This window comes from Oncorhynchus keta, chromosome 19, assembly GCF_023373465.1.
Source record: "Oncorhynchus keta strain PuntledgeMale-10-30-2019 chromosome 19, Oket_V2, whole genome shotgun sequence".
Taxonomy (NCBI): domain Eukaryota; kingdom Metazoa; phylum Chordata; class Actinopteri; order Salmoniformes; family Salmonidae; genus Oncorhynchus; species Oncorhynchus keta.
In genome coordinates, this window is record NC_068439.1 from 73,612,674 (window position 1) to 73,625,283 (window position 12,610).

A 12,610-nucleotide genomic window follows, 5' to 3' on the forward strand; every position below is an offset into this window, starting at 1 on the left:
AGGGGCCGGGCAGTAGGGGCCGGGCAGTAGGGGCCGGGCAGTAGGGGCCGGGCAGTAGGGGCCGGGGATCGATTTGGGATTCAGCAACTGTTTCATTGACATAATGTTGAGATAATTAGATAATGTTCCATACATAGACGTAGCATCCATTGAAAGGGCTTGGTACCTCTTAACCCAGGTTTCCCAAACTCTGTCCTTGGGACCTCAGAGGGTGCAGACCTATTTTTTTGCACTAGCACAACACAGCTGATTAAAATAAATCAAGTAATCATCAAGCTTTTATCATTTGAATTAGCTGTGTAGCATTAGGGCAACAAAAAAAAAAAACACACCGTGCCCCCCGTCGGGTCCCGAGGACATAGTTTGGGAAACCCTGCTAACCCTTGAATGGGGAGATCTGTTCAATGGATTCTACTTCTATGGTTCCATGTGTATGTGTCACACAGCCTGGGCTTACGGTCGTTCTCCAGGCAGCGTTTCCTGTCCGCCTCCAGCTCCACTTTGCGGAGATTCTCTGCACTCTGGTACTGCAGCAGGGCCCTCTCTCTCTCCAGCTGCCTCAGAGAAGACTCCACTCTCTGCCTGCTGCTCATCTACAGGGACAGGGAAGGGTTCATGTGTGATGTGCCAAAACATTACTGACCAACTCTACATACTGCACATCACCCAGTCTCACCTCTTCCTCCAGTTCTTTAACCAGCTTCTCTAGATGACAAGTGGTAGTCCTGGGGAGAGAGGAACATGTGGGAGTAAGTAAGTGTGTGTGTGTGTGTGTGTGTGTGTGTGTGTGTGTGTGTGTGTGTGTGTGTGTGTGTGTGTGTGTGTGTTGAGGTGAGCCCTACTTGTATTTGTTTTCCAGGTGGTCTTTGGCCTGCATCTCATGGTTGAGCTGCTCCTCAAGACAATGGAGCTTCTTCTGCAGCTGATCTGACTGAAGAAGAGAGGGAAGGAGAGTTAACAGGTACGCACACTAACATGGAGATCACCAGATGGAGCTCATACACTCAGGTATAGGTCTGTCAGTTCTGTCTGGTAATCACACAGCGCTGAGTTCTGTCAGTTCTGTCAGTTCTGTCAGGTAATCACACAGCGCTGAGTGCTGTCAGTCTGACAGTTCTGTCTGGTAATCACACAGAGCTGAGTTCTGTCTGGTAATCACACAGCGCTGAGTTCTGTCAGTTCTGTCTGGTAATCACACAGCGCTGGGTTCTGTCAGTTCTGTCTGGTAATCACACAGCGCTGAGTTCTGTCAGTTCTGTCTGGTAATCACACAGCGCTGGGTTCTGTCAGTTCTGTCTGGTAATCACACAGCGCTGGGTTCTGTCAGTTCTGTCTGGTAATCACACAGCGCTGGGTTCTGTCAGTTCTGTCTGGTAATCACACAGCGCTGGGTTTTGTCAGTTCTGTCTGGTAATCACACAGCGCTGAGTTCTGTCAGTTCTGTCTGGTAATCACACAACGCTGGGTTCTGTCAGTTCTGTCTGGTAATCACACAGCGCTGGGTTTTGTCAGTTCTGTCTGGTAATCACACAACGCTGGGTTCTGTCAGTTCTGTCTGGTAATCACACAGCGCTGGGTTTTGTCAGTTCTGTCTGGTAATCACACAACGCTGGGTTCTGTCAGTTCTGTCTGGTAATCACACAGCGCTGGGTTTTGTCAGTTCTGTCTGGTAATCACACAGCGCTGAGTTCTGTCAGTTCTGTCTGGTAATCACACAGCGCTGGGTTCTGTCAGTTCTGTCTGGTAATCACACAGCGCTGAGTTCTGTCAGTTCTGTCTGGTAATCACACAGCGCTGGGTTCTGTCAGTTCTGTCTGGTAATCACACAGCGCTGGGTTCTGTCAGTTCTGTCTGGTAATCACACAGCGCTGGGTTTTGTCAGTTCTGTCTGGTAATCACACAACGCTGGGTTCTGTCAGTTCTGTCTGGTAATCACACAGCGCTGGGTTTTGTCAGTTCTGTCTGGTAATCACACAGCGCTGGGTTTTGTCAGTTCTGTCTGGTAATCACACAACGATGAGTTCTGTCAGTTCTGTCTGGTAATCACAAAGCGCTGGGTTCTGTCAGTTTGACAGTTCTGTCTGGTAATCACACAGCTCTGGGTTCTGTCAGTTTGACAGTTCTGTCTGGTAATCACACAGCTCTGGGTTCTGTCAGTTCTGTCTGGTAATCACACAGCGCTGAGTTCTGTCAGTTCTGTCTGGTAATCACACAGCGCTGGGTTCTGTCAGTTCTGTCTGGTAATCACACAGCGCTGAGTTCTGTCAGTTCTGTCTGGTAATCACACAGCGCTGGGTTCTGTCAGTTCTGTCTGGTAATCACACAGCGCTGGGTTCTGTCAGTTCTGTCTGGTAATCACACAGCGCTGGGTTTTGTCAGTTCTGTCTGGTAATCACACAACGCTGGGTTCTGTCAGTTCTGTCTGGTAATCACACAGCGCTGGGTTTTGTCAGTTCTGTCTGGTAATCACACAGCGCTGGGTTTTGTCAGTTCTGTCTGGTAATCACACAACGATGAGTTCTGTCAGTTCTGTCTGGTAATCACAAAGCGCTGGGTTCTGTCAGTTTGACAGTTCTGTCTGGTAATCACACAGCTCTGGGTTCTGTCAGTTTGACAGTTCTGTCTGGTAATCACACAGCTCTGGGTTCTGTCAGTTTGACAGTTCTGTCTGGTAATCACACAGCGCTGGGTTCTGTCAGTTTGACAGTTCTGTCTGGTAATCACACAGCTCTGGGTTCTGTCAGTTTGACAGTTCTGTCTGGTAATCACACAGCGCTGAGTTCTGTCAGTCTGACAGTTCTGTCTGGTAATCACACAGCGCTGAGTTCTGTCAGTTCTGTCTGGTAATCACACAGCGCTGAGTTCTGTCAGTTCTGTCTGGTAATCACACAGCGCTGAGTTCTGTCAGTTCTGTCTGGTAATCACACAGCGCTGAGTTCTGTCAGTTCTGTCTGGTAATCACACAGCGCTGAGTTCTGTCAGTTCTGTCTGGTAATCACACAGCGCTGAGTTCTGTCAGTTCTGTCTGGTAATCACACAGCGCTGAGTTCTGTCAGTTCTGTCTGGTAATCACACAGCGCTGAGTTCTGTCAGTTGCTGTATGTCTGTCAGATAGAATTCTATTGCGTCTGTCTGATAATTGAGGGTGCGTTCGTAAATTCACTCTGGCTATTTCAGAGCACTCTCGTCTGAGTGTGCCAGAGCGCAGAGTAACTTACGAATTGACAAACAATCAACACCTGTTGAATATGGCCGGTATCGGTAAACGTCAGCAAAGAAGCGTAATTAAATTGTTGCCAGCAGCACAATTACAGTTACCAACACTCTGGATAACATGAAAACTGCCTAACCAGCTCTGCTAGGGGAGTAAAATGGTCAGAGTGAGGCGTTCTCTCATTTGTGTCTGGATGTTTTATTTTTTTATTTCACCTTTATTTAACCAGGTAGGCTAGTTGAGAACAAGTTCTCATTTGCAACTGCGACCTGGCCAAGATAAAGCATAGCAGTGTGAACAGACAACACAGAGTTACACATGGAGTAAACAATAAACAAGTCAATAACACAGTAGAAAAAAATGGGCAGTCTATATACAATGTGTGCAAAAGGCATGAGGAGGTAGGTGAATAATACAATTTTGCAGATTAACACTGGAGTGATAAATGATCAGATGGTCATGTACAGGTAGAGATATTGTAGGGTCTGGGCAGTAGGGGCTGGGCAGTAGGGGCTGGGCAGTAGGGGCTGGGCAGTAGGGGCTGGGCAGTAGGGGCTAGACAACTTTAGCCAGTTAGCTTGTGTGTTTGACTGCTGTTGTGAGGCCAGAACGCTGGGATCAACCCTACTCCTCAGCCAGAGTGTCCAGTGTGCGCTCTGAATGCTCCGAGAATGAAACGCTCCCAATTTACGTACGGACAATCTGACAACCCTCTAAGTTTAAGAACGCCCAGAGGGCACTCTGGCACTCCAGATTCAATTTACAAACACATCCTGAGTATGTCTGAGTGTTCTATTCAATCAGTCTAAGAAGTATGTCTGTCTATGAGAGTGTTCCATTTTACTGGTTAGTCTTCAGAGCTACTACATTGCATCAAACATTTAAATTTGACATTTGGGCTCAAATGTCATCTCAGGCCATCTGAGTACACATCTTCCCCTCTGCTCCCAGCTGTGCTTTAAAAACAAGCAAACAAACCCAAACACATGTATGTATGTATGTATGCAACGATTGAACAACCTACCTCTCCTTTGATGCTGTCCTGTTTTTCCTCACAGTTATCCACACAGTCCTTAGATTCCTCCAAAGAGATCACTTTATCCACACTGCTTAGCAATCTGGTAGAGGAGGAGGGTAAAAGCAAGGGAGAGGGAGGAGAGAGGACATGGGTCTTTAAACTGGCTTTACCTGAGGTGCCCTACCACACCATGCCAACCTCCATGCCAGTGTCCCGCCCCATAACACATCCCGGCCCAACCCAGGACCCACCCACTTCAGACTCCAGCGCTACAATCCCCATTCACTGATCGTGATCATAAGATCAGACTTTTATCCGCATGGATTTTCTAGAAGGGCTATTGGAACAAGGAGGCAGTGTAAAGCAGGAACAGACGCACAGTGTACGACTGGCTTAAAACGGTTTTACAGTTCTACATGTATGAAACAATCTCTCCCTCCATCCCTCTCCCTCCCTCCATCCCTCTCTAGTTACAGGCAGAGCTGACTAAGCACATTTCCTGCAGAGCACAGAGCCTTAAAAAACCAAATACCCTAGTGAATAAAGACAGACCGTTAACAAAAAAACATACAGTACATAGATTCAAATTCATTCCAATTTAAATGTAGTAAACCAAACCCGATTCCTGGATAATTGGCTAGCTTGCTGAAGCTAAATATAACAATAATATAACTATATACAGACACTGTATAGATGCCAAACTTCACTCTTAGTATAGATAGAAAACAATTAGCCTTACTGGTCTTCCTTGAAGTAGGTGAAACCCACAAATGGCAGCTGGTTGCCCACAAAGGCCTTTGGTGTGGGAAAGGTCTCCACGTCGCCTTTTTCATCCTCAATCTCGTCAAAGTTACTGGTGTCTATGTCACTGCTCAACTCCGGCACTACTGGGGCCACGGCTGAACGAGGGACAGGCAGAGAGTGAGAGAGGAATGCAGAGCGGGAGAAGCAGAGGAGGTAGAGAGGTGACAGAGAGGGAGGAGAGAGGCAAAGTGAGAGAGAGATTCAGTCAGAAAGAAGCAAAGAGTGTGAGAGAGCGAGCGAGAGAACAGGAAGGGGTGGAAATAGTGTGGGTTTGGGCAGAGTTTGGAGACAGATGGTTAAAATGTCTAAAATCAATCAACTCAGTGCTATAATTGGTCTCAATCAATAGACACTAACACAGAGATAACCGTTGGCTCCTCCAATTCTCAATAAGATATCATTTTTAGACTATACTGGGATGTTCTAGGTGTGTGTAGTCTATAGTACACCGAACCGCCCTGGGCACAGGCGGTAGGAGCGAGCTGGCGTGGGGCGGACTCCAAACCCACCACTCCTCTCTCTCCCCCTACAGTGCCCTCTTTGTGCCCCAACACACACTGTTGCCTTTCACACACCTAAACACACTCTAGGAGAGAGAGAACTAACTCCCCTCCATCTGTACAGTAGGCGGACAGAACTGTGTCAAGGGGCCAGGAGGCGAAAGCTGAGACGAGCCAAGTTGCTCGACAACCTATAAAGATGTCACTACTGGCTAGGAAACTAAGTGGCCATGTTGGATTTTATTTCTTCAACAGGATCCATTCTGGCTCCAGGCAAAGAGAACCAAGTCAAGACAGAACCCTCAGTAGGGAGAGATCAATAGATGGTGGACAAATGGGAGAGAGAGAAAAATGAGAAAGCGAGCAATAAAAGAGGGAATGAAAGAAAAAGAAAAAGCGAAAAGCAAGAGCTGTGTGGTGAGACTGGAGAGAGACAGACACGGTCCCAGCTCCCGGGGAGCCAATTGCGGCATGGCTTTCCCAGCATGCTCCTGATAGCGGGTAGGCTAATGACAGGCAGCTGTGGCCACAGTAAGAGTGGAGAGAGGAGGGAGCGACCGCCCTCAAATCTGATCTGGGGCTGGTGCAGTGGTTCTGGGGTGCCCCTCTTATTACTCCTGCAAGCACATAGAGAGCTACCTCTGTCCCCTCCCTTGCTCCATCATTGGACAGGGTGCTTACTAGCACACACAGGCTGTGTCCCAAATGTCACTCCATTCCCTATATAGGGCACTACCTTTGACCAGGGCCAATAAGGAATCCCATAGTGCTCTGGTCAAAAGTAGTGCACTTTGTAGGGAATAGGGTGCCATTTGATAGGCAGACCCAGTCTCCCACATCCAAGGGTTTTACAGCTTTATTTCAGGCAACAGTCAGAAATGGGGCTTCAGCATGCTAGCTATTGAGCAGACTAGAGAGTGAAGCTGCCTTCACATTCTCCACCCTTATCCACCTGCAAACTTTCTCCCATTGATTTGGCAATGGTGGAAACTTTCCCCAGTCAATGCTTACACAAATCCTGCACTTTTAAATCCATGATGGGGAGTGTGTAAGTGCACACCTATAGTAACGGGAGACAATGGGCTGACTATAGTGTGGGGGAACCCATTAGAACACTGATAATATAGTGTGGGGGAACCCAACAGAACACTGATAATATAGTGTGGGGGAACCCAACAGAATAACACTGATACTATAGCGTTAGGGAACCCAATAGAAGAACACTGATACTATAGCGTGAGGGAACCCATTAGAACACTGATACTATAGCGTGGGAGAACCCATTAGAACACTGATACTATAGCGTGGGGGAACCCAACAGAACACTGATACTATAGCGTGGGGGAACCCAACAGAACACTGATACTATAGCGTGGGGGAACCCAATAGAAGAACACTGATACTATAGCGTGAGGGAACTCATTAGAAGAACACTGATACTATAGCGTGGTGGAACCCAATAGAAGAACACTGATACTATAGTGTGGGGGAACCCAATAGAAGAACACTGATACTATAGCGTGGGGGAACCCAATAGAAGAACACTGATACTATAGCGTGGGGGAACCCAATAGAAGAACACTGATACTATAGCGTGAGGGAACTCATTAGAAGAACACTGATACTATAGCGTGAGGGAACCCATTAGAACACTGATACTATAGCGTGGGGAACCCAATAGAACACTGATACTATAGCGTGAGGGAACTCATTAGAAGAACACTGATACTATAGCGTGGTGGAACCCAATAGAAGAACACTGATACTATAGCGTGGGGGAACCCAATAGAAGAACACTGATACTATAGCGTGGGGGAACCCAATAGAAGAACACTGATACTATAGCGTGGGGGAACCCAATAGAAGAACACTGATACTATAGCGTGAGGGAACTCATTAGAAGAACACTGATACTATAGCGTGAGGGAACCCATTAGAACACTGATACTATAGCGTGGGGGAACCCAATAGAACACTGATACTATAGCGTGAGGGAACCCAATAGAAGAACACTGATACTATAGCGTGAGGGAACCCAATAGAAGAACACTGATACTATAGCGTGGGGAACCCAATAGAAGAACACTGATACTATAGCGTGGGGGAACCCAATAGAAGAACACTGATACTATAGCGTGGGGGAACTCAATAGAAGAACACTGATATTATAGCGTGAGGGAACCCATTAGAACACTGATACTATAGCGTGGGGGAACCCAATAGAAGAACACTGATACTATAGCGTAAGGGAACCCAACAGAACACTGATACTATAGCGTGAGGGAACCCATTAGAACACTGATACTATAGCGTGGGGTAACCCAACAGTACACTGATACTATAGCGTGAGGGAACCCAACAGAACACTGATACTATAGCGTAAGGGAACCCAACAGAACACTGATACTATAGCGTGAGGGAACCCATTAGAACACTGATACTATAGTGTGAGGGAACCCAACAGAACACTGATACTATAGCGTGAGGGAACCCAACAGAACACTGATACTATAGTGTGAGGGAACCCAACAGAACACTGATACTATAGCGTGGGGGAACCCAACAGAACACTGATACTATAGCGTGGGGGAACCCAACAGAACACTAATACTATAGCGTTAGGGAATCCAATAGAAGAACACTGATACTATAGCGTGAGGGAACCCAATAGAAGAACACTGATACTATAGCGTGGGGGAACCCAACAGAACACGGATACTATAGCGTGAGGGAACCCAATAGAAGAACACTGATACTATAGCGTGAGGGAACCCATTAGAACACTGATACTATAGCGTGGGGGGAACCCAACAGAACACTGATACTATAGCGTTAGGGAACCCAATAGAAGAACACTGATACTATAGCGTGAGGGAACCCAATAGAAGAACACTGATACTATATCGTGGGGGAACCCAACAGAACACGGATACTATAGCGTGAGGGAACCCAATAGAAGAACACTGATACTATAGCGTTGGGGAACCCAACAGAACACTGATACTATAGCGTGAGGGAACCCAATAGAACACTGATACTATAGCATGAGGGAACCCATTAGAACACTGATACTATAGCGTGAGGGAACCCAACAGAACACTGATACTATAGCGTGAGGGAACCCAACAGAACACTGATACTATAGCGTGAGGGAACCCAACAGAACACTGATACTATAGCGTGAGGGAACCCAACAGAACACTGATACTATAGCGTGGGGGAACCCAACAGAACACTGATACTATAGCGTGGGGGAACCCAACAGAACACTGATACTATAGCGTTAGGGAACCCAATAGAAGAACACTGATACTATAGCGTGAGGGAACCCAATAGAAGAACACTGATACTATAGCGTGGGGGAACCCAACAGAACACGGATACTATAGCGTGAGGGAACCCAATAGAAGAACACTGATACTATAGCGTGGGGGAACCCAACAGAACACTGATACTATAGCGTGGGGGAACCCAACAGAACACTGATACTATAGCGTGGGGGAACCCAACAAAACACTGATACTATAGCGTGGGGGAACCCAACAGAACACTGATACTATAGCGTTAGGGAACCAAATAGAACACCACTGATACTATAGCGTGAGGGAACCCAACAGAACACTGATACTATAGCGTGGGGGAACCCAACAGAACACTGATACTATAGCGTGGGGGAACCCAACAGAACACTGATACTATAGCGTGGGGGAACCCAACAGAACACTGATACTATAGCGTGGGGGAACCCAACAGAACACTGATACTATAGCGTGGGGGAACCCAAAAGAAGAACACTGATACTATAGCGTGGGGGAACCCAAAAGAAGAACACTGATACTAGGAGAACACTGCGTGCTCAGTCCCCTCCTTTACTCCCCATTCACTCATGACTGCACGACCAGGCACGACTCCAACACCATCATTAAGTTTGCTGATGACACAACAGTGGTAGGCCTGATCACTGATAACGACGAGACAGCCTATAGGGAGGTCAGAAACCTGGCCGTGTGGTGCTAGGACAACAACCTCTCACCTCAACGTGATCAAGACAAAGGAGATGATTGTGTACTACAGGAAAAAGAGGACTGAGCCCTCCACCATTCTCATCGACGGGGCTGTAGTGGAGCAGGTTGAGAGCGTCAAGTTTCTCGGTGTCCACATCACCAACAAACTTACACCGTCCAAGCACACCAAGACAGTCGTGAAGAAGGCACGACAAAACCTATTCCCCCTAGGAGACTGAAAAGATTTGGCTTGGGTCCTCAGATCCTCAAAAGGTTCTACAGCTGCACCATCGAGAGCATCATGACTGGTTGCATCACTGCCTGCTATGGCAACTGCTCGGCCTTCCGACCGCAAGGCACTACAGAGGGTAGTGCGAACGGCCCAGTACATCACTGGGGCCAAGCTTCCTGCCATACAGGACCTCTATACCAGGCGGTGTCAGAGGAAGGCCCTAAAAATTGTCAAAGACCCCAGCCACCCAAGTCATAGACTGGTCTCTCTGCTATCGCACGGCAAGCGGTACCGGAGCGCCAAATCTAGGTCCAAGATGCTTCCTAAATAGCTTCTACCCCCAAGCCACACAACTCCTGAACATCTAGTCAAATGGCTACCCAGTCTAGTTGCATTGCCCCCCCTTTCCAACGTTTCTGTGTGTGTGTGTGTGTGTGTGTGTGTGTGTGTGTGTGATCCCACCGTAGTACTTTCAATAGATTTGTCACATGATATCAAAATCAGTGAGGATGGAAGGATTGAGCAGCCCAAGTACATACTCCTCATCAAGCATGAATCTGTGTAGCATTGCACAGTGTACTATGCTGTAATGAGCGATTAGTAATAGTTCAATATACATCAAGAGTAGGAGTGCTGATCCAGGATCTGTTTGGACTTTTAGATCACAATGAATAAGATCACATGGACAGCAGGAAAGAGCTGATCCTAGATCAGTATTCCTACTCTGAGACAAGTGATAGTGAACACACGGCCTCTGGCCATGCAGGGTTGTGCTGCAGTGCTGATGATAGACACGTGACTGTTCTGCTCAGTCTCTGCTGATAGAGTAGAGATTCAGGCTCCCTACATGGGAATGAACTGTAGTGTCAAGTCATGACAATAACAAGTTGGGTGATGGAGAGAGATTGGGAAGGAGACAGAGAGACAGGGGCAGACAGGCACACACACACACACACACACACAAATAACCACACACACACAGTATGACTGAAGACATACACACACACAAATACACACGGTTTGACTGAACACACACACTTACTCTCTCGGATGGTGTCGAAGGTCCACTGGTCGTTCGTGAAGAAGGGGTGTCTCTTGATCTCCTCCACGCCGTTCCTCCCCAGACGCACCTCCCTGTACATAGCCAATGGGACGGAGCGGTCAGAGAGCGGTCACTCACTCAAACGTGCAAATTGACCGCAACATGAACACAAAGCAAAGCGCCACTTTGCTCCACACAGCTGGAGTGACCACTAACCCACTAGGCACTGACCACAGTCCACTGATTGGCCAGGCTGGACCGCCTCACGGCCACTACAGCGGTCAGTAACGGCCAGTAGAACAAGAGTCTTAGCGCAGCCAGTAAGAGTAGTGATACGGGAGAACGTAGATCCAGGAAGTTACACAGGAGCAAAGTAGGGACCAGACTAGTCAACAACACTACTGACACCCCACTACTATATCTACTGCTGCAATTCCCTCCCTCCTCTTCCCATCTGGCCTCCCTCCCTCCTCTGCCACAGGGTGCAGGGCCGGAGGGGTGCGGCAGTTTGGACTGCCACGTGTGGGACATTCCAGACTCAGCCAAAAGGAACAGAGCAAGGGAGGGGTGTGCCCCACTAGAAAACATGATGGGAGAGACAATGGCAGACATACAGAGCACTGAGCTGAGAGTGAATATGAAAGAGCTATAAGGTAATACAGAAAGAGAAATATGGAGAGAAGAGAAAGGAGAGAGAGAGAGCATACCAAAACAACAAGGAGGGCCGATTGCCAAAGAGAGAAAAGCAGAAATGTGGGGGGAAAAAGAGAGATGGGGAGGGACAGGATTAAGAGAGAGAGTTGACTGACTGAGCTGGTGAGTAGAGAGAGAGAGAGTTGACTGACTGAGCTGGTGGGTAGAGAGAGAGTTGACTGACTGAGCTGGTGAGTAGAGAGAGTTGGTGGGACTGGTCCTTACTGACTGAGCTGGTGAGTAGAGAGAGAGTTGGTGGGACTGGTCCTTACTGACTGACTGACTGAGCTGGTGAGTAGAGAGAGTTGATGGGACTGGTCCTTACTGACTGACTTACTGACTGAGCTGGTGAGTAGAGAGAGAGAGTTGGTGGGACTGGTCCTTACTGACTGAGCTGGTGAGTAGAGAGAGAGTTGATGGGACTGGTCCTTACTGACTGAGCTGGTGAGTAGAGAGAGAGTTGGTGGGACTGGTCCTTACTGACTGAGCTGGTGAGTAGAGAGAGAGTTGATGGGACTGGTCCTTACTGACTGAGCTGGTGAGTAGAGAGAGAGTTGATGGGACTGGTCCTTACTGACTGAGCTGGTGAGTAGAGAGAGAGAGTTGGTGGGACTGGTCCTTACTGACTGAGCTGGTGAGTAGAGAGAGAGAGTTGGTGGGACTGGTCCTTACTGACTGAGCTGGTGAGTAGAGAGAGAGAGTTGGTGGGACTGGTCCTTACTGACTGAGCTGGTGAGTAGAGAGAGTTGATGGGACTGGTCCTTACTGCCTGACTGACTGACTGAGCTGGTGAGTAGAGAGAGAGAGAGTTGGTGGGACTGGTCCTTACTGACTGACTGACTGACTGAGCTGGTGAGTAGATAGAGTTGATGGGACTGGTCCTTACTGACTGACTGAGCTGGTGAGTAGAGAGAGAGAGAGTTGGTGGGACTGGTCCTTACTGACTGAGCTGGTGAGTAGAGAGAGAGAGAGTTGGTGGGACTGGTCCTTACTGACTGAGCTGGTGAGTAGAGAGAGAGAGAGTTGATGGGACTGGTCCTTGCTGACTGACTGAGCTGGTGAGTAGAGAGAGAGTTGATGGGACTGGTCCTTACTGACTGACT

At 48.0% G+C, this 12,610-nt stretch overlaps 1 protein-coding gene across 6 annotated transcripts in view; it reads right to left on the reverse strand.

The window, feature by feature from the left end:
• The window catches only part of LOC118397897 (rho-associated protein kinase 2-like), a 73,354-nt gene that overhangs the window by 26,095 nt on the left and 34,649 nt on the right, over window positions 1-12,610 (reverse strand). For all 6 annotated transcript variants that reach the window (XR_008071393.1, XR_008071395.1, XM_052471288.1 and 3 more), the window contains exons 8-13: window positions 10,815-10,906; window positions 4,972-5,131; window positions 4,239-4,332; window positions 843-931; window positions 677-725; window positions 458-593 (exon numbers count right to left, since the gene is read on the reverse strand). Coding sequence is in view for 4 of the 6 variants with exons in the window: in XM_052471288.1 (XP_052327248.1) it covers window positions 458-593; window positions 677-725; window positions 843-931; window positions 4,239-4,332; window positions 4,972-5,131; window positions 10,815-10,906 (620 nt within the window). In the remaining 2 variants the exon portion in view is untranslated. The remainder of the gene's footprint in view (window positions 1-457; window positions 594-676; window positions 726-842; window positions 932-4,238; window positions 4,333-4,971; window positions 5,132-10,814; window positions 10,907-12,610) is intronic.